This window comes from Scophthalmus maximus, chromosome 2, assembly GCF_022379125.1.
Source record: "Scophthalmus maximus strain ysfricsl-2021 chromosome 2, ASM2237912v1, whole genome shotgun sequence".
NCBI classification, from domain to species: Eukaryota; Metazoa; Chordata; class Actinopteri; order Pleuronectiformes; family Scophthalmidae; genus Scophthalmus; species Scophthalmus maximus.
The window spans coordinates 18843545-18862436 of record NC_061516.1 but is presented as its reverse complement, the minus strand read 5'-3'; the positions used below and the strand labels follow the sequence as shown (position 1 = coordinate 18862436).

Sequence of the window (18892 nt, the reverse complement as noted above, 5' to 3'; positions counted from 1 at the left end):
AGAAAGTCTATCTGTCTGAAGAAAAACGGCTCACTTTCATCAATTTCCCCCCTCATGATCACAACACATTATGAAGACCGACTTTCATCCGAGCCCTAAACCAAGAGGCTGACATTGTCAGAATAGTCTCTGCACTGGTGTGAATCTTTGATTAAGGATGTGATGAGATGAAAGTTTTCCACTGCTGCTTTTTTTTTGCCCAGAGAGAGAAAGGGCCGTTGGTTAGAAGAGATAAGGAAACAAAAGGATGAAAGGGAATACAAAATGATACGAGGAGAGAGGAAGAAAAAGAGCAGAAATTAGAATAGAAAAGGGAGAGAGGTTAAGTGGACTGGCCATGGTAAAGGAGGCAACAGAAAAACGTATAGGAACAAATGATGAATGAAAGTGAATGTGAGAGAGACAGGTAGAAAGGGGGTCAATGAAAAAGAAAAAAAAATGTGTAAGAGGACAGCAACAAAAGGAGCTTTAAGGGAAGGATGGCTTGGAATGAAGAGAGAAAACAGGAGCTGAAAAAAAAGGTGAAAGGTAAAGACAAACAGAGGGAAGGAGGCAGCGTGTGAGAACGTCGTCATCGGAGAGGAGATGTGAGAGTGAAAGTTTGCTCTCTGCTAGCTCAGCACGCCTCCATAATTAAATCCAGCCGCTCCCCCCCGGTCCTCAAACAATGCTGAGTTGCCACTTTTAGCATGCCGAAGGGAGCGAGACTGGGTATCTCCCACACACTCATACACTCAAGACTGTCCATGGGAAACTGAGACATGCATAATCACCATATGCATGAAGACACAGACACAGAGGGAGAGAACTTTCAGAGGTGTCTTGGAAAATCTCAAAATTCAGAAAGGAATTCAAAACACCTTGTTTTTTCCCTCACGCCCTTTTAACATTTTTTTAGATTGGCATTTTATAATGTAGCAGCACTGTTCTCTGAATGCACCCCCCCCCCGTATGCTACAGAGTTGGGCTGCAGGAGATTACTGTTTTTTAATTTATTTTTTTTACTGTCAGTACTTTGAGTTCTCGGAGTGAACAAAGATGTCATGCAGAATCCCCATGTGACGGGGAAAGAGCACGGTGAGCCACGTGTGCTCACCACAGCATCAGCTGCAGTCCAGCATTTTCCACTTATGGGTGACATCATGAAAGTCTCTGAAATTACCTCTTTTAATAGATGAATCAAACAAAATACAGTATGTTGAGTCTATGAAATGCAAACAAGTCCTTTTATATACCATGATAGCATATTGTGCCAAAGTTTAAAAACAGTTTAAATGTGTCACATGCAAGGTTTGAGCTATTCGTGCATTGCCAGTGTAAGCATTAATATTATTTGAATACACCAATCTGACAAAAATATCACCAGATCTGCTTAACTCCTTTATTATCATCTGTTTTTTTTTATTTCTATCTCTTTTTTCTCCTCTAATGAAGTTAACATGCTAACCAGCTAGCCTTGCCCCAACCAGACCATCCTTTCACTTTCTGATAGCAAGTCACTGTGGCATCCAGTCTTCCCTGAAGTACAGTAGTAGCGCTGCATTGAGAGCGTATATTATAACCTCTTGTCTTGTAAATGCAGGATGGCTGAAGAAAGAAACCACGTGCCACAGCAGAAAAAAAATTAGGACAATGTGGACATCACATTTGGTTGAGCACTAACCTGTGTTTTTGGTTTCACTGTGTACATTCATGTCGAGGTGTCAACCTCAAATCCTGATTGATCTACAGTCGTGCAGCGGTTAGACCTTCACCACAAACGGGGGTCCAGCCTCGCTGCTCTAATACCTACAGAGCCGTGCCAGAGGCAGTTTATATGCTGTCTTCGGTTTCGGTTTCATGCATCCTTGCTTCTCTTGCCGTAGTCGATAAACCTAGTGCCTCTCACTCAGACTCACAAGTCTTTATACAGATATTACGTATGGTATATGGTATGTATATAATATGGCTTTAAATCATGAAACAGCGTAATTAGATAATGGAGGAATTACTTTTATGAAATTATCGCTCGGGGGCAGCTTAAAAACGTGTTATCTGCAGCAGTTATTAAAGCTATCGCCCCTTGAATTTGTGAGGACATCTGTCTTGTAATTGGTTATTTGCTCAATTTATTTTTATAGGACGTGCCGCTGATAACAGATGTGGGTCTTGTGTTCCAGCTATTAACTTGAGAACCGTCTGCTCTGAAGAATTAAAGTTGAATATACCCTTTGTTCACTATCACACGTGGATTTTGTGTGTAACATAAAATAATAATGTTAATAGGAGTGATATGAAGTAAGAACAGTAATAACCAGGTGTAACATAAGCTGTTTTCAGACATGAACTCCAGAAAATGTCCAGGTTATCACGAGATTGTCCGAGACGGACACATTCACAACAGCAGGAAAATATCCAGAACATTTTGTCGAGAGATGATGCCTGGATCGAGCATTCAGAAGAAATTGCATGACGCCCACTCGCTCGCTTTGAAATTTTTCCGGAGATTGTCCTGCTGTATTCTCACATGGGCTCATCGGACATGTTTTTTGAAATTTGAATGAATAGGGACGGCGGGAAATGTTCCGCAAAATGTGTGGAGCGAAATTTGGAAAAGATCGGGGACAATGAACTTCAGTGCATGTCTGAAAGCAACTTCAGTGAAATTGTTACCTACTTCATATCACATTCAGTGTCAGTAATTTACAGTTTTTTTTGTTATTTGCGAGGACAAAAAGTTTGACTGACTCAAAGAATCCGAATCTGGAGCCGATCCGACATTAGTTTCAGGAACACAGGTACTTTTAAGTGCACATTACACCAACCGTGTACAGTTCAGGTAGAAGCTGTACATGGTTGGTGTAATGTGCATCAAAAAGTACCTGCGCCTGGTATTATTTTTATTATTATTTTAATCCTTGGACACTTCAGTTTTGATCGAAACAATCCATGTAATTGAATTGTCTAAATTATGGCGTTCATCTGTGGGTGTGCGGATGGGATTGACTGCATCCGTCTTCACTGTGAGTGTGTGAGGTCTTATCTCTTAACAGACGGGGTTCGTGTCTGATGTAACACTCATGTTATGTGTTGTTGTGCGCGTTCTCTCCACAGTTTTGGCAAGCAGCTGGGGGGCAGGCGAGGCTTTGAATGCATCACTTTGGAGCCGTCAGAAATGATTGTGGTGAGTATAAACACTGTCTCTCTCTCACTCACTCACTCACTCTCTCTCTCTGTCTTTGTCTCCTTCCCAATCACCTCCCGTTTTATCCTCCCACCTCCACCGTGTCTGCCCTTTGATTTAATTCATTTTAAACATCTTTATTTGATGTCTGCGTTTCCCTTTTCCCTCTGTACTCAGCTCGTGTTTTGTCCTTTTTCTCCTCTTTCTTTCATCTCTCTTCCTCGTTTTCTGGCCATCTAATCTCTGATCTTCCAGCCTGCCCCCTTTTATAGATGCACTGCATCTCTGTCCTCATATTCATATTCAAATGAACATCATTGGTGGCCTGGGAATTTCTTGCTCAAGCATTTTCCATCAAACAAAACCTTTGCTGTGGCAACATTTAAGGGAAATTTCAAAATGTATTGTATTACTCAAAAAGGAATTAGAAGTTTATTAAACTCTATATTTATATTGCATATTGGCTGGAATGTAATCCTTTTCAAGTAGACTTTCATTATAAATCAATCTTTGAAGTGAACAACCATATAAATGAGTAAATCCATAACAAGCTGACGTCAGAAGTAGAAAAAAAGAAATTGGAACCGAGTGTTCAGAGCAGTCTGATCCCTTTGTCTTGCAGGGATTACTATTACGTAAGTGTACCTCATTATTCAAAACTTTCTGATAATAAGGCATTATAGATACCATTTAAATCTATCAGAAACAACGTTGATACTTTTGACAACACAATTCATATTGATATTCTTGCGTAACTGCAGCAGCATCCAAACACTCTCCCTTTTGTGTGTTGTACAACTTCCACATCTAAAGGACTCACAACCAGGCAACCAGAAGATTAGGTTGATAACGGTGCAACAACTGTGACTCAGAATGAACAACGTCATTGTCCTTAACTGTTGCTTGATGAAATTTTTCGCACCCAATCGCTCTTTCTCAACCGTCTTTTTATCTCCTCTGCTCCTTTTAGACTCGCTGGGAATATAACCACATTTCTTTCATTAAACAGTCATCAGTACTTATAATCAAATTCCAGTGCTCCCTTACTCAATGTGTACTCACATTGTCACAGTCGCGAGCTTTATGTTTGACCAGTCGGCGGCAGTCGAGGCTCAAAACTCCCCCCCCAATGGTTCCAGGGACATTAGAACATAATTTGCCCATAATGATAAAGGGGTTATAATGGCTAGGTGACCTTTCAGCAAGGCACTCAGTCCTAAACTGCCCCTGTGGGTCCTTTCAGGGTTATTGCTCATGGCATATTGGTACAGAAAAAGGGAGTGGTGGTGTTGATGATCTTCTAGGTATGATTGGGTGACTGTGAAGTTGGTCATTGTAGGAAGAGAGTCATCCAGCTCTGTTTACTCATATTGCCTGTCTACACAAATGGACATGTGTCCATCTGTTTTAAGCTGTAAATGTCGGCGTTTTTGTCTGAGAACAATGAAAAAAAAATTGTGGATGTTGTTTTCTTTTAATATCCAAGCATGTCTGTAAGGTTTCTACCAGCTGGAGCAGAACAGAATTATCAGACTCAGAGGAAGAAAACTAAATATAGAACGGAGTCATGCTCCGCTTAAGACTTTTCTTATATTCCTCTGTGACCCCTCAAGACGGCACACTAATACACATTAATAGGAAAAACAGACATAAAGTCAGTGAGCAGCAATCCTTGTTAATGGAATGGTCAGATACAAAAGAGTTGAAGAATGCTAAGTAAATAAAGTTAAGATTAGGAAATATAATAATTGTAAGATGCAGTTCTTATCACCCCTATTTACAAGTTTTATTTCTCTTGACTGAATGTGTTCAACTTTTGATATTAAAATAAATTAAGATGTATACAGATTTGGCTGTGAATAGCCATTGGGGTATGAAAATATCACGATTTCGATTGATTAAGACATAGTCAAAAGATTCACATAGGCATGATCATATCTAAGGAGTGATTTCACAAGGAATATTCATCTGATTTATGAATGGCTGGTGGAAGCAGATGATTGTCAAGTATCGATCTGCAACACTCTCTTCGGAATAACCGGGTCAGCTGGAACGACAAAGGAAAAACCAGCATGTCTTTCCCAAATGGAAAAAAAAGGCTCGAAATGACGAGATGCTGTCAGGAGCAAAAATGCTCACACGCACACTGAGATGAATGCATAAACACACAAGAGCAGAGCGACTGCGGTTTAACCTCACTGCATCGCAGCCAATCAGCTAATTAGGGCCATGGGAATAGTGGAGGGAGTGTAATCTGTGGCCGTCGTCATGACTCTGGTCACAAGATGGACAGGAGTGACATTCATAGACTGACGGGGCGGGGTTGTTATGTGTGTCTATGTGGTTGGAATGGAGGGTAGTGTGAGGAAGGGAGTAGTGGGAAAGTGGGAGTAAGAAATGAATGAATAGAGCAAAAAAAAGAAGGTCTGCAGACAGGGTTGATGCATGTTGGCATCCATCGGAATGTAAAGTGATGTACAGAGGAAACGCATTTTATTGATACCGATGCCATTATTCTGCTTATCTATATATCCAAACAATTGTCTGTTTGGAGAAAACACAGGGCGCAAAAGTTGTTTTCATTTTATTTTTTAAAGTCAAAGAAAAAAAACATGTCTGTGTGCCACTAATGTTATTATAATGTAGCATATTGACTCTTGGTAAAGGATTTGGGCGCTTGATTGGGAAGCTGTGGCACTGGTGTATCAAATACACATCATTCCTAGCATTGAATCCCACGTTGCGTAGAAATATGTTTCAGCACATTGCTGGGGTCCCAACCCTTAATTGAAATGACCATTCCACGGACATCACAACGGGCACCATTGTCCTCTTAATTTGTGAAATTACAGTAAGCCACGCTTTGGACCATTATGTCCTCTAAAGTTATTATGTCCTCTGTAAGTTTCCGGCAACGTAGACAGGAGTCTGACGTAATTCTTTAGCAATGTGCAACTGTAAGAAAGACAACGCAGACATTGATAAAAGGAATGGATAAACCCTGAGGCATCCAGGCCAAAGGTTCTGAACGTTTGGAGCTGGTTCTCATCCTGAAGCGATTCTCGAATTCCATTCACACCATCAGTTGGAAACGTAGGCAAGAGTTCTCCGTAGATGTTAGAAGTGGCGGTCACGGGATAGAAAGGAATTTTATTCGGTGACGCAGCCAGAGAGGCCTGTGCACAGTTACATGGTCACAGGATAGAGATGAAGGTCTGAGACATTTCTAACCTTTCCCCCTAGAATTTCTTCTGTGTTACCTTCAGGCTGTCGGTGTCATGAGGCTCAATGAAAAGTGAAGCAAAAGCCGTGCGGCAGGGACACATCGATGCCAACACTGGCCCCCTTTTTACAACTGTTATTTGGTATTTTATAGCTTCACCGTCCCTCATGCAGTTGGTTCAGAGTCCATTACAACGAGACTTCCCACAATGCGGTAGTAAATTACAGCAGATCTCCCTCACACAAGGTTGTTCCTCTGTCCAAAGTATATCAACCCTTAGCGGCTATTGAGTGCCATTTTAGCAGTGACAACTGTGAGATTGTCTTAACTCAAACTGTGATTTTTGCCTTTGAGAATTATAATCCCTTGCTTTTGCATGATTTTGAGTTACAGAGAAGTTAGAGAGAAACACATTTCAGCCATAGGTCACTCCTTCTTAATGTTTTGATGAAATCTCACACTTTCATGCCATTTTTCCACTCTCATGGAAATTTGTCTTTGGCTGCTAAGCAAAACACATGGTGTGAAATAATGGGTAAAAAGAAATAGAACAAAGAACAAAGGCACATGACAAAGACTGTTCATACACCAAGAAATACATACATACATACATACATGCATGAAATTCTGGAGGGGAAATCTTTCAAATTCATTAAACAAAGGGTGTGAAGGTTCTGAAACAATGCACATTATCACATTGTACATTCAATTGGCGGGAGTTGGAAAATTGGGGGGATATTTGAAAATGTTCACACCAAAATTCGGCCTATCCATGTGATCTTTTATAACATCTTACTGTAAATGTATTTACAGTAAACACAAATTCTACCTGCAGTCCTGTCATAAGAAAACTAATAAAATCACTGGTCTGCATATTGGCTCTTATATTATTGTCAACAGCACTGCTGTTACCCTAAATATGTAATGTTTAAAATGCATTGGTTTTATGTAGACACACTGACAGAAAGCTCGACAAACTGGAACGCTGAACAAACAGCAGCATGTGGGGAACTTTTTTTTTACAAAGCACCAAATCAAATCATATAAGTTTACTGTTGAAAGTGGGCATCAACGGCTGCCGACCAACACTTTAGCGTGGCATGAAAGTCAAGTGATGAGAGGGGAATTCAGGCTGACACATGATTTGCATTTTTCGATATGACACAGGGCCATAGAAAAGATAATTTTAAAATAAGTTTTAAACAGCATATGCAAAAATAAATACTGAACAAACTACGATAGGAGGAAGAATGGCAGTATGTAAAACTTGTATGAAAGATATTGATGATAAAACATTCACAACACAACACCAGGTCAAGTTTTAGCAAAATCAAAAAATAATAACATCTTAACAAAGCCAATAAAACACTTTTAAAAGTTGTGTCAAATGTTTTTTGAAGTATCGTCATTGTCGTCATAATAAGGCTATTGACTTCCTTAACATTATTCAATTGAGAAAGAAAACGAATTCCTCCTGCAACAACACAATGGCACAAAAAAAGAAAACAACGGGGGAATCTGTGTGCGGTGCTGTTTTTTCCCCCCTGCCTGTTGAGGATATTTGTGTATTTACGGTTTCCTGGAGGAAACTGTGGGCTCAGTGTATGCTCTGTGCGCGTGTCACACAGCGAGGGGGACCGGGCGGGCAATCATGTGAGTAAGTCTGCGAGAATGCAACGTGTTGAGCAGCTGAACTCCGTCTTGAACTCCTCAGAAGAGGACGACAACTCTGAGACAACAAGAGAGGCATCGCTCGTTTTTTTTCTGCCCTCGTCGTCGTTCCATTTGTTTGTTTCATTTAATGTATTTCCTTTCTTTCTGTTCTTCTGGATGCTCGCCCCACGGGATGTAATGTTTCGGGATCCCTCGCGATTTTGGACCTCTTTTTAAAATTCTGGACGAAGGACTTGTATTGAGCTTTTGTTTTGACGTGTTTCCTTGCTGTTTTTGTTTTTTTCTCCCCTTCCATCTTGTGGCATTTCCTGCCTTTATGTGTCGTTCTGGACCCGTCCCTGCCTCAGGATGAGTGTGCTTCGCTGGCACCGGCTCTCTGTGCTATGGAAGAACTGGATGTTCAACAAGGAGCCAGCCGAAGAGCAGGGCCAGATCTCAGAAGCTGCAGAGCGTGAGGCCGAGCCACAGACAAGCACGTTCAAGGATCAAAACTCAACACAAGTGCAAACCGCGAATTTGGATTATAAGAACCAGAAGTCAGATACTGAGAACCAGAACTTTGAATTTACAAATCTGAACTTGGCACCTAAGATTCAAAAGTCAGAGCTGCTTAAACGCAGCTGCTCTGAACCGTGTTCTCAGGTGTCAGACCGTGACCGTGATCAGTCCTCCAGCTGCCCCCACACACCCGAAGGTTGTGGCTGCGAATCCCACAGAAGGTGCTGTTCTGAGGAAGGTGTCGACTCTGTATTGCAGGTGGATAACGGCAGCGAGGGGGACGACAGTTTTCTGCAGAGAGAGGGATCCCAGCAGAGGTCCAGGCGGCGCTTCAGGAGGGTCAACCCCAGGGGGGAGCGGGAACTCATCACTGACGGCCAAGAGCCCGCCGGCTACAACGCGGTAGGAGTAACTCCATCACTGGCAGCAGAGGCTAACGCTAAACCCTCTTTAGTATTCACATGTTGCTTGCAGTTGCAGTTGAACAGCTTCCATAACGGGAGCTCGCCCCTTAACATCTGATTTCTTTGACTGAACATTTTCTAGCCCTTTTCAGAAGCTTTTCTGAAATCTTCTGCCACACTGACAGTGGCATATTACATAAGTTTCCTTAGCTTTTATCTTTCTACATGATTTATTTTGTATACATATTTTTGTATTTTCTGCTAGATGAAACATAACGAAAACAGAGGGAAGTGCTGTTTTGAGAGGGTTTAAATGCATAAAACATTACTATGTTACCTACATCTTCAATTCCGTATGAAGGGACATTTTCAGGGAGACAATCTAGGGTTCTCTTAAAACCACTTAAATATTGTGGGATTTCTTGAAAATAGTCTGATAAAGAAACGTATTGAAACTGTGTGTCTGTGTCCCCCTTTGCGTGTGGTTGAGTTTCCCTCCATCTGATAGGATCATTATGTGTCAGTTACAGTTTTGACTAATCGCCAAGAGCCACGCTTTGGCTCACACATGCGCACACACACACACACACACACACACACACACACACACACACACACACACACACACATATCTAGAGAGAGACACAGACACACAAACTCCAGCACATCGCCCACATACAAACTTTTGTCCCTTGGGTGTTACAAAGGGGCTTAATGGGGGATCTGAAAGTGTCCTGTGCCGACCCTACCTGCCTTGAGCATTCCCACCATATTCTTCTGTCACAGCATTTATTATGTAAAGGCCAGTCAGTCCGTTGTGCTAGCGCAGCAGAGCTCCATGGAAGCAGAACATGCAAATTCCAAGGAATGGCGAAGATTTACATTAGTCCTGCATTAAAATGAGGCAAGACTGGATGGCAGGATGAGCTAGAGACACATTAGGCAAATAGAAAACTTCCCTAATAGAAGAGATCATAGTGCTATGACATGCATTATACTCTGGTCATTGCTAATTGACTGAATGGGGCATTCGACATGCTCACTTTCCTTTATTAAATGAGAATATAGATTAGAAGATTATGATGTGCTCTCATGTAACCATTTCACTCTCAGCACACACAGACAGAAGTTTCCCCGTCCAATTATGACTGTCCTGTTTCCTTCTCTTTATCCTTTTCATGTTTCTGCTGGTGGCTCATCTTCAGAATTATGTCAACAACCAGGTAGGAGGACAAAATCTAACTTTCTTTCTACATTCATGTCCACCTCTGCCCCCCGTCCTGTTGAAGTTTTTCCACATCTATCAGGATTTTTTTTGTTCCTACTTTTGAGTGAATGTGCATATGAGTCACTCCTGGTTCAGGCACCTGTTGTTTAGAAACAGGCAGCTTTGGGGAAAGCGGGTCATTTTGCGGCTGCCACACACAGGCACATGCTGCTGTCTGCTGACACTGCGGGTGGCAGATAGGAAGGTGGCAAACTGTGGAGAAAAAACAGATGCATGCTGAGAACAACAACTGACTGGTTAACCAATGGAGGTCAAGTTACGTTTAAAAAACACTAAACCTGGCAGGACGGAGACGGGTTTGAGACGACTTTCAGGTTCTCCCTCGGATTTGGATCAGACTCTTATTGCCTCTTGTTCCTGGAAGAAAAAATGGAAAAAGAGGTGGTGAGAGGTGTAAATTTTGTATTTTCTAAACTAAAGTTGTGCAATGAAATAGCCTTGTAGGAAGAAGAAACAAATAAAAGAAAAAGGAAAAGAAAATACATATATATATATATTATATATATTTTTTATAAACACACAATGTGTATGAGACTTTTATACTGGCAACATCTGTTCAAGGCTTTAGTTGTATTTTAGGTTCAAGTGTTGCGTCTGCTGCGGCCATAAAAACCATAAATGGTTTAAGAATGAATTGATTTATGAATAGATTGATCATATCATCAATTAAAGACATCCCCTTTCTCTAATATAACAGGGTTAATATCTGGTTACAGCAGCAAACTGCTCTTAAAAAGTCATAAAAACCTCCATTGTTTTTTTTCCCCATGTATTTTTGGGGGTTGCCCTTTACTAATGATATAATGCATGCTACCCAGCCTATAAATGTATATAACACACACAGACACATACACACACACAGATGCTCAAAGAGAGCTAATTTTGTGACTGGATCAGAGGATGTTGTGTAGTGGCCTTATTGAACCATAATAACATCAGTAATCCATTATCACTGCTCTGTGCTGGTTTCTGGTGTCTGTCTTTCCCCCCCCCCCCCGTAATGGCCTGCTCCCTCGTGAATGAAGTTTTGGAAGCTATGAATTGAGCAGAGTTGAAAAAATGGTGCAGAAAGAGGAGGCATAAATACAGCATTAAATATAAGCTTCGAACTTACAAATCACACCAATGAGTTGGCTGACTGGATTTATTGTTCTTATTAATGTAGCAGAGAGAGACAAACTGCTGATTTTATTATTTTGTTTTACTTTCATATCATATTCTTCACTGACTCGGCTTGTGATTGATCCTCATTGATCCAGAAACGTTATTCCCCCTCCAGCAGGTTGATAGACAGAAGATCCCCTTCATTCTCTCACTACCATAACACACCACTGGGATTTACTAATGACTCAGAGTCATATCAAACACACACATACTTAATATATACACATTGCACAGAACAATGCGCACATGCACACAGAGACATTGGGTGCCTCACTGGGTTTCAGTCTTTCTCTCTCACTGGACAGATACTGTCGATGGATGAACCCATCACCTCAAGGGGAAACTTGCTCGGAGGGCTTTTACAGCCAGGCTACTCCGCGGCACCCCTGGATCATTAATTTAACATGACATGGGCTCAGCCACCTGCACAGGACAGTCAAGTTGCCATAGCGATAGATAATATCAGCAAAGAGACATTATGTTGGATACTGATCCAGGTTTTGCAACATTTGATAGATGGTTATTTAAGAAATGAACCAATAACACAGCACATACCTTGTGAATGTAGACAAATAGAAACTACTATACTGACCTCTGTGTGGGTATTATCAGGGTTCATTTTAGGCTTGACCGATTATCAGCCTGGCCATGTGTCTGTTCTACTTCATAATAATGCTACTGATAGCTCCCTGCATGTTTTTGGTTAAGGTCATGTCGAAAGGCTCTGTGAATTAAAGATATGCTTTAAGGCATTTCAACCTTCAAGAGTTTGTATTATTCTAAATGTTGACGCCTTTTGACACTTTTTTTTACTGCAGACAAATATCTGTTTCAAATATCGGTTATTGGTCTCTTAAATCTGAAATAATCAGCCCGGAAAAAGCCATATCGGTCGACCCTTTAGTACATTTGTTATTGTGTTGAGCACGGTGTGTTAAAAGTAGAGCTTGATGTTTCTGGAACATGTTTGTGGAAACGTGCAGAGCGTAAAAAGGGCATTCTCGCCGCTGTTTTGAAGCAACCATGTGTCGGTTCACACCGGAAACACCACGGCTCTTGCAACGTCTGTGGTCGGCAAGCTTCCTGTGTCAGAAGGCAAAACGTCGCAGGTCTGCTTCTTCTTTCTCCTCAAAACACACAAATATGTGTTTTACTTTGCTCCGGCTAACCCGGGACACCCATGGGTAAAGTGTGTGCACGTGTGTTAATAAAGGATGAACGGTCATCTAATGAAATTCCCTCAGGTAGAGGGGGAGGTTGTTGGAAGAAAGATTGTTCAAACGGTTTCTCTCTTTGTTTCAACATGTCTCGTGTGCCCACATTGGGCTTTAGGTGTTTAGTCACTGATTGGGAAATCGCTGTGCACAGGAAGCAACAAATCAAATCTCGACACCAAACTTGTTCCTGAACATTAATAAGCAGGTTCCCGACACAATATGTTAAAACTTGTCTATCTTTAGTTCTCTTATACAAAATTATAGTTAAGTTATTTCAAACACATAGTATAAATAGTATGTCGCGCAGGAAAGCAGATGCATGCACATAAAGTGAGGTCAAAATAGTGTCACACATTTTAGCATAGCGGCCGCACCGCCGTCAGAGAAAACAGCTGAACCCCCCTCTATCAACAGCATACAGGTTCCCACGCTAACTGCTTACTAGCACCTTACGTTTGCCGATTGTGACCATGTGTGTGCGGGAGGCCTCGTCCATCTGCTGAGGAGGATTGTACGAAACCGTCAGAACAGCTGCTAAACTGCCCGGGAGGTGAAGTTTTGTCCAGGATACATTCTCAAGAATCTCGATACTTTAGCTCCGTTTTTCTCTCTCTCTCATTTTAACTTTATATAAAAAAATCTACAGTATATGATGAAGTAATACTTCATGAACACATTTACGGTCTTTCAGAACAAAATAAAGACTCATAATTCACATAATAGCAGTTTCTGTTTTCCATTAGCGATGACTTTAATGTCAGAGGTGTCTGCGTTGGTATCATATTCGTCAAGTTTGATGAGCTTGTGCTCGTCATGCTCGGCCATCGCTCAAGTTACCCTGGCGTCACCCCGTACAATCAGGTTAAGTCTAAGGTTGCGCTCATCATGCGGTGGGGCAAGTCATAATGACTCATACAAATGCTGTGTCATAGTAGTGTGTAGAGGGATGACAAATAACTGGGCATCATCTTTCATCCTCCCCTCAGGTTCGAAGGTCACTGGTATGGGGTGATTGGAGGATGCACTTGTTTTGCTGCTGTTGAGCTGCTCAGCCTTTGGCGGTTTAAACGTCTGCTCGCTCCGAGTCTCCTTTATAACGAAAACAGGCTGGTTAAACAGCGGAAATGTCTGGGAAATCTGTGGAGCACCGGCCACTTTGAACGTTTGTCGAAAAAAGAGACAATTTCCTGCGCTGATTGTGTTGGAATGAGCTCAGTGGTGTTGGTCGGTTTTATTGAGTTTTGCTTGGCATGGTGGAATGGTGAAGTTGTGAACATTCCCGTAATATCCCTGGCTTCATTTTCATTGTCATTAGCGTCTGCGTGAGTTCATGTTTTCTGAAAAAGTCTTTGTGTCGGTGAAACTGCAGATGTGCTGCGCGTGTGATCACACTATTCCCAGTGTTTCGGGTGTGGCTGGTTTTCTTGCACTGAATACATACGGTACAGTGCGGCGGTTTTATGAACGTCTGTCTCGCTCTTCGTCTTCTGGACTTCTGCGGAGCTGAAACATTCTGGGCTGTTTATATTTTAGAGCCCCTTGCTGCTTTTAATGCATCCAGTCCATTCCTGAGCCCATCTGGTCTCATTACATCAAAATGCAGGTGGGGCCAGTAAAACCCCAAGGGCCTCTCTCCAGCTCTGCCACTGCTCGACGGAGCAGGGCCCCAGGGAGAGATGGGGAGTCAGGAAGACATGGGAAGGAGAAGAATAAGGAACAAGAATTTTCTTTTTATCTTTGTACACGGGAAAGTGGTGCCACTGCAAGAATTGTTGCACAATTATTGTTAAATTAGTTTGTTGAATGTTTTTACCATGATAATAATAAAGCGTAGATTTCCAAACTATATGAAGCATATAATCAAGTATCAACTAGCAGGGCCCTATCTCACACCCGGCAAGTTGCAAGTCTCAGACCGACGCAGAGGAGTTGAAGGAGGAGAAGGAAGGTGAAAGACCGGACTGGAAGATAACAGAGGCTGACAGGTGACCTAAAAAATAAAACATCAGCTGGTGCGCAGCAGCAGCAGTTGGAGGAGGAGGAGGAAGAGGAAGAGGGGTGGTGTATTGTGGGGATGTAGGTAGGGGGCAGAAAGTTGAAGGTTGTCCGAAGGTCAGATGGGGATTTAATGGGCGTCAGGAAGGATGGGGTGAGGGAGAGGCAGGGTCAAAAGGGGGTCAAGTCGGTAGAGCGAGGGAGGAAGGTCGGAGGGGAAGGAATGGATCCAACTAGGGTTAATAGTACTAATAATTATGATGATATATTATTATTACTTACTCTGTGCATGATGTTGGAAAAACTAAATCTTAATTTTGTCGGTGTTGTTTTAATAATGAAAAGTAGCTTGATCCAGATATATGAACATTTTCTCAATCGTTTAATCCTCACAAATAAATTTGCGCTTGCAACAAGCTAGAATTAAAACAAAACAAAAAAGCAAAAAGGACCCAAATATTATTCATCCAAACAGCTGGCGGGGCTCTGCTACAATGATCACGTCCCAATCAATGACTTGTTTACTTCCTCAAATTGTGACTCAGGCTCAAAATACTCCACTCGGTCTTGACGGATGCCTCCAAACAGCCAACGAAACCACAGATCCTCAGTCGGCCAGTGTTGGCTCCAGTTGTGCTGCTGGACTCCCATCGCTGCATTCGTTGTCCGTGCAGAGAAGCACATATTGAGACGCCTGCGCTGCTCACAGGCTGCAAATAGTCATGAAAGGTGATATATTTTTAAACGTACGGTGACAGGTTTCTTTGAGCTGCGTGTCTGTTCTATGAATAACAAAGAGAGTGAGCGTGTGGTGCGGTGGGTACGCCGTGCTCATCTCATGTGTGTTGCGTGTTTATTCTCTGGAGCATTTGCAGTTTAACGAGCTTCGCTTCTTCTTGTCACAAATTTTGGTCCTGAATTTCATTCTTTCAAAAACTGGCTCGTGGAGCCTGCAGACATCCTCGCAGAGTGCGTGTGCACGAGTGTGTGTGGAGTAGAGAGTACAGTATGCTGGGCAGTGCTCTGTACCACTGGGCCACTATCTGTGGTTGTCGTTGTTGCTAATTTTAGGGATTACATCAGCAGCACTAAGATGACAACCTTGTTTAACTCCCCCTCCATATTCCTCTCTGCTTCTTCTCTCCTCCTCCCTCTCCTCCTCTATCCTGTGTTCCTTATCCTCCTGTTATCTTCCCTCTCTGCTATTTCCCTCTGTCTGACCTTCATCTTCCCTGTTTTTGGGCCCCAGCATAATATTTGATTTTTTTTCCCCTGAAAATGTACAGACATATGGACACATAGTGTGCATTCATTTTATTCTACATTCATATTCATCAACTTTCAGCCTTTGGTTCTTGGTGTCTCGTTCTTCTGTCATTTAATTTCTCTGATGAGAAGTTGTTCGCTGAAGACGACCAAGAGGTTTAAAAATCCAATCAAAGCCGACATGGTTTTCCCACATTTCTCTTTAAGATCATGAACAGCCAATCTGAGATCAAGGTCATTATCAGATAATCTTTTTAAGGCTCCGATTAAGTATTTTATAAGCAGAAATTAATGGTTTCTGTGCACCAAAAGAAAGCACAATCCATATCCAGAAGACAAAGCCTTTACTTCTCTCCTTCACCTCTTGATATCCTGCTGGCATCCCCACCCCCCTCCCTCCCCCGCTTTCCTTCAGTTTGTGTAAATTGTTCATCTAGTCTGCTCCTCTCTCTCCGCTTAACTTTTTCTTTCTCTCGCATGCACGCCTCGGACTCACTGTATCCTCTTATTTGCTTTCGACGTGTCTCTCTCCAGTCTTCACCTCTCAGTTGTTTCTTAATCTTCATGATGACCTCCCCATCTCTACTTAATCACTGTATTCCCTAGAGATGTTAAGGGGATGACACAGAGTTTGTTTGTTGTCATCAGTTCGTTTGTCCGTCGTGTGTCACGTCAGACTTCTAGAAAATGTGAGGAAATTATGCATCGTCATATGCGTCTGGTTTATTAATGCAGTCTTCTGAAGCAGGCGGTATTTAGCTACTGGCAAAGAGTGTGATTTCAGTTCATTCAGGATTCACGTCTTCTTCACCTCTGCAGTTATTTTGTGTGACTCTTCAGCCCCTTTTTCTTCTGTACCATGTTTTTTTCCTCCAGCTCTTTTGAGCTTGAACGTCTCTCTGTGGGAAACCAGTCGGAAAGGGAAGGGCCGGTTTAAATGGCAGGAATTCCTGTCTTGTCCTTCAGTCTGACACGCGCAGACACACACTGAGTGTGTACACACACGTATGATCAGATGACTGCAGTCATCACATTCACGTCGCTGTCTCTCTGCACGCATGCATGTTGTTCTCTGTCTTTTGTGTGAGTGGGACTTATCGTTCTTTGTGTGCTCTTCTACAGGAAACCATCAGATTATATTTGGCTTTGCACAGTGTTTCTTCCATATTTGCTACAAGGGCCTTAACCATCTACTCCCTGATGCGAAGCGACATTGTAGTTCTCAGATACAAAAACTATCTTTTGTAACTCAGAACAAACATTATTATAAAGATGATTAAAAAGCAGTTCAATGGAACTCACTATGTGGGTTCCCTGACATGTAAGACATATATTTTTACATTTGTGTATATTGTAAAAAGAAATATCACTGCTTCTATGTGCACTTTTCAAAACAAAGCACTGTTTTCAGCTGTAGTGCTTGCTTTAGCAAGTTGCCGATAGCCAGTCGACAGAAATCCTGCTGCAAACAATAATCCGATAAATTTTTTTGAACTAATCTTCAAAGCAGAAATGCCCAAATGTCCCTGTCATCAGCTTCTCACATGAGCATTTTTGATGGTTTTCATCATCTTCTTAGAATGTAAAATCTCAAGGTTTTGACCTGTTGGTTGCACAAGACAAGGGCCTGCTTTGTAAATTGTCATGAACAATTTTTTGACAATTTTCTCGCGTTTTAATTATCAAATTATGAATTCATCAAATGAATCAATAATGAAAACAATTGCTCTATTCACACAACGCCAACCAGAGATTCAAACGAGCAACTTTCCCATCTCAGCCTGATGACTTCATCTGTGCGGATGCTGCCAAACTCCAGTCTCACCTGAGGCTGTGAAAAAAAAACACGTAAATATGTGTACTGCCTCAAACCAGCGCTGGTTCATATCTCCCCTCATTAGCCGTGGTGTTGAAGAGACTCAGAGTCAGACGTGTGTGGACTGTCTGTGGAAAACACTGCAGCCGCCCAGCAGACAAATATACGGCTCTAACGAGTCAGCACTTCTCTGTGCGCGCACACACTTGTGTGTGTTACAGCGCTACAGGGCCCAACTACAGCTGCAGTCATCTGACTCGGTTTAATTAGCCTGGCAGAACTGATTAGCTGTGAGCGGTGGCCATACACACACACACACACACACACACACTGCAGAATGCCGAATGCAGTTGTCTACTTTGTGCAAACATCTGAAGGTGTATGGTGTCCCTGGGGTAAAAGTGTCCCAGTATCGCCAGGACAAGTGAGACCCTGAGCCATGTCTCACACACACACAAAACACACATCCACACACAGGATGCTATGTATATGTCTAGTCAGTGCAAATTGCCCGATGACTGTGAGTCTGTCTGACGGCCACTTGCCATTCGACGGGTCTCATTTCCTGCCTTCTGGTACCTTTCCTGAATTTGTCATGTTTTCCAAACACAATTCAAATTTCCGTCCATGTTAATGGTAAAAAAACATCAATGCACACACACACACACACACACACGCACACACACACACACACACACACACACACTCTTTCTTGTCTTTCATTTGCTCCACTTTTGATCTCCCTCTCATTCTGCCTCTCCCTTTTTTTTTATCTTTGACTATCTGCGTCTTGCTCTTTGATTTTTCTGACTATAAAGTTTTAATGTGTGACTGCCTGACACGTCTTTTCTCCCCGTCTCGTCAAGAAAACATTCACCTGAATTAACCTGGCAAACAAACACACACACACACACACACACACACACACACACACACACAGAGTCGCGCACACACTGTTCCAGGAAGCGTTTCCTCTGTGACGTGTATCCTGCTCCGTGTTTTGTAGACAGATCCCACATCATCATGCTCTGAGGTACAGTAAACAGGCCCCTTTGAGACGCTAAAAGCAGGGGGGAAATTAACTTTCGGTGTGCTTCGCTTAAATGACTTTACTTCCCTTTAATCCTCGTCTAAAATGGAAAATTAATTTACATAAATGCTTCTAGACTGTGTTGAGTATTGGT

General features: G+C 42.2%; 1 protein-coding gene across 10 annotated transcripts in view; it reads left to right on the top strand.

The window, feature by feature from the left end:
- Positions 1-18892, top strand: part of rapgef6 (Rap guanine nucleotide exchange factor (GEF) 6) — a 126248-nt gene that overhangs the window by 38935 nt on the left and 68421 nt on the right. For 4 of the 10 annotated variants that reach the window (XM_035625877.2, XM_035625878.2, XM_035625879.2 and 1 more), the window contains exons 5-6: positions 3094-3163; positions 8817-8960. In XM_035625877.2, coding sequence (XP_035481770.1) covers positions 3094-3163; positions 8817-8960 — 214 coding nt within the window. Of the gene's footprint in view, positions 1-3093; positions 3164-8045; positions 8961-10167; positions 10186-18892 lie in introns of those variants that run through there. The other 6 variants (XM_035625871.2, XM_035625874.2, XM_035625870.2 and 3 more) reach the window with 3 other exon arrangements.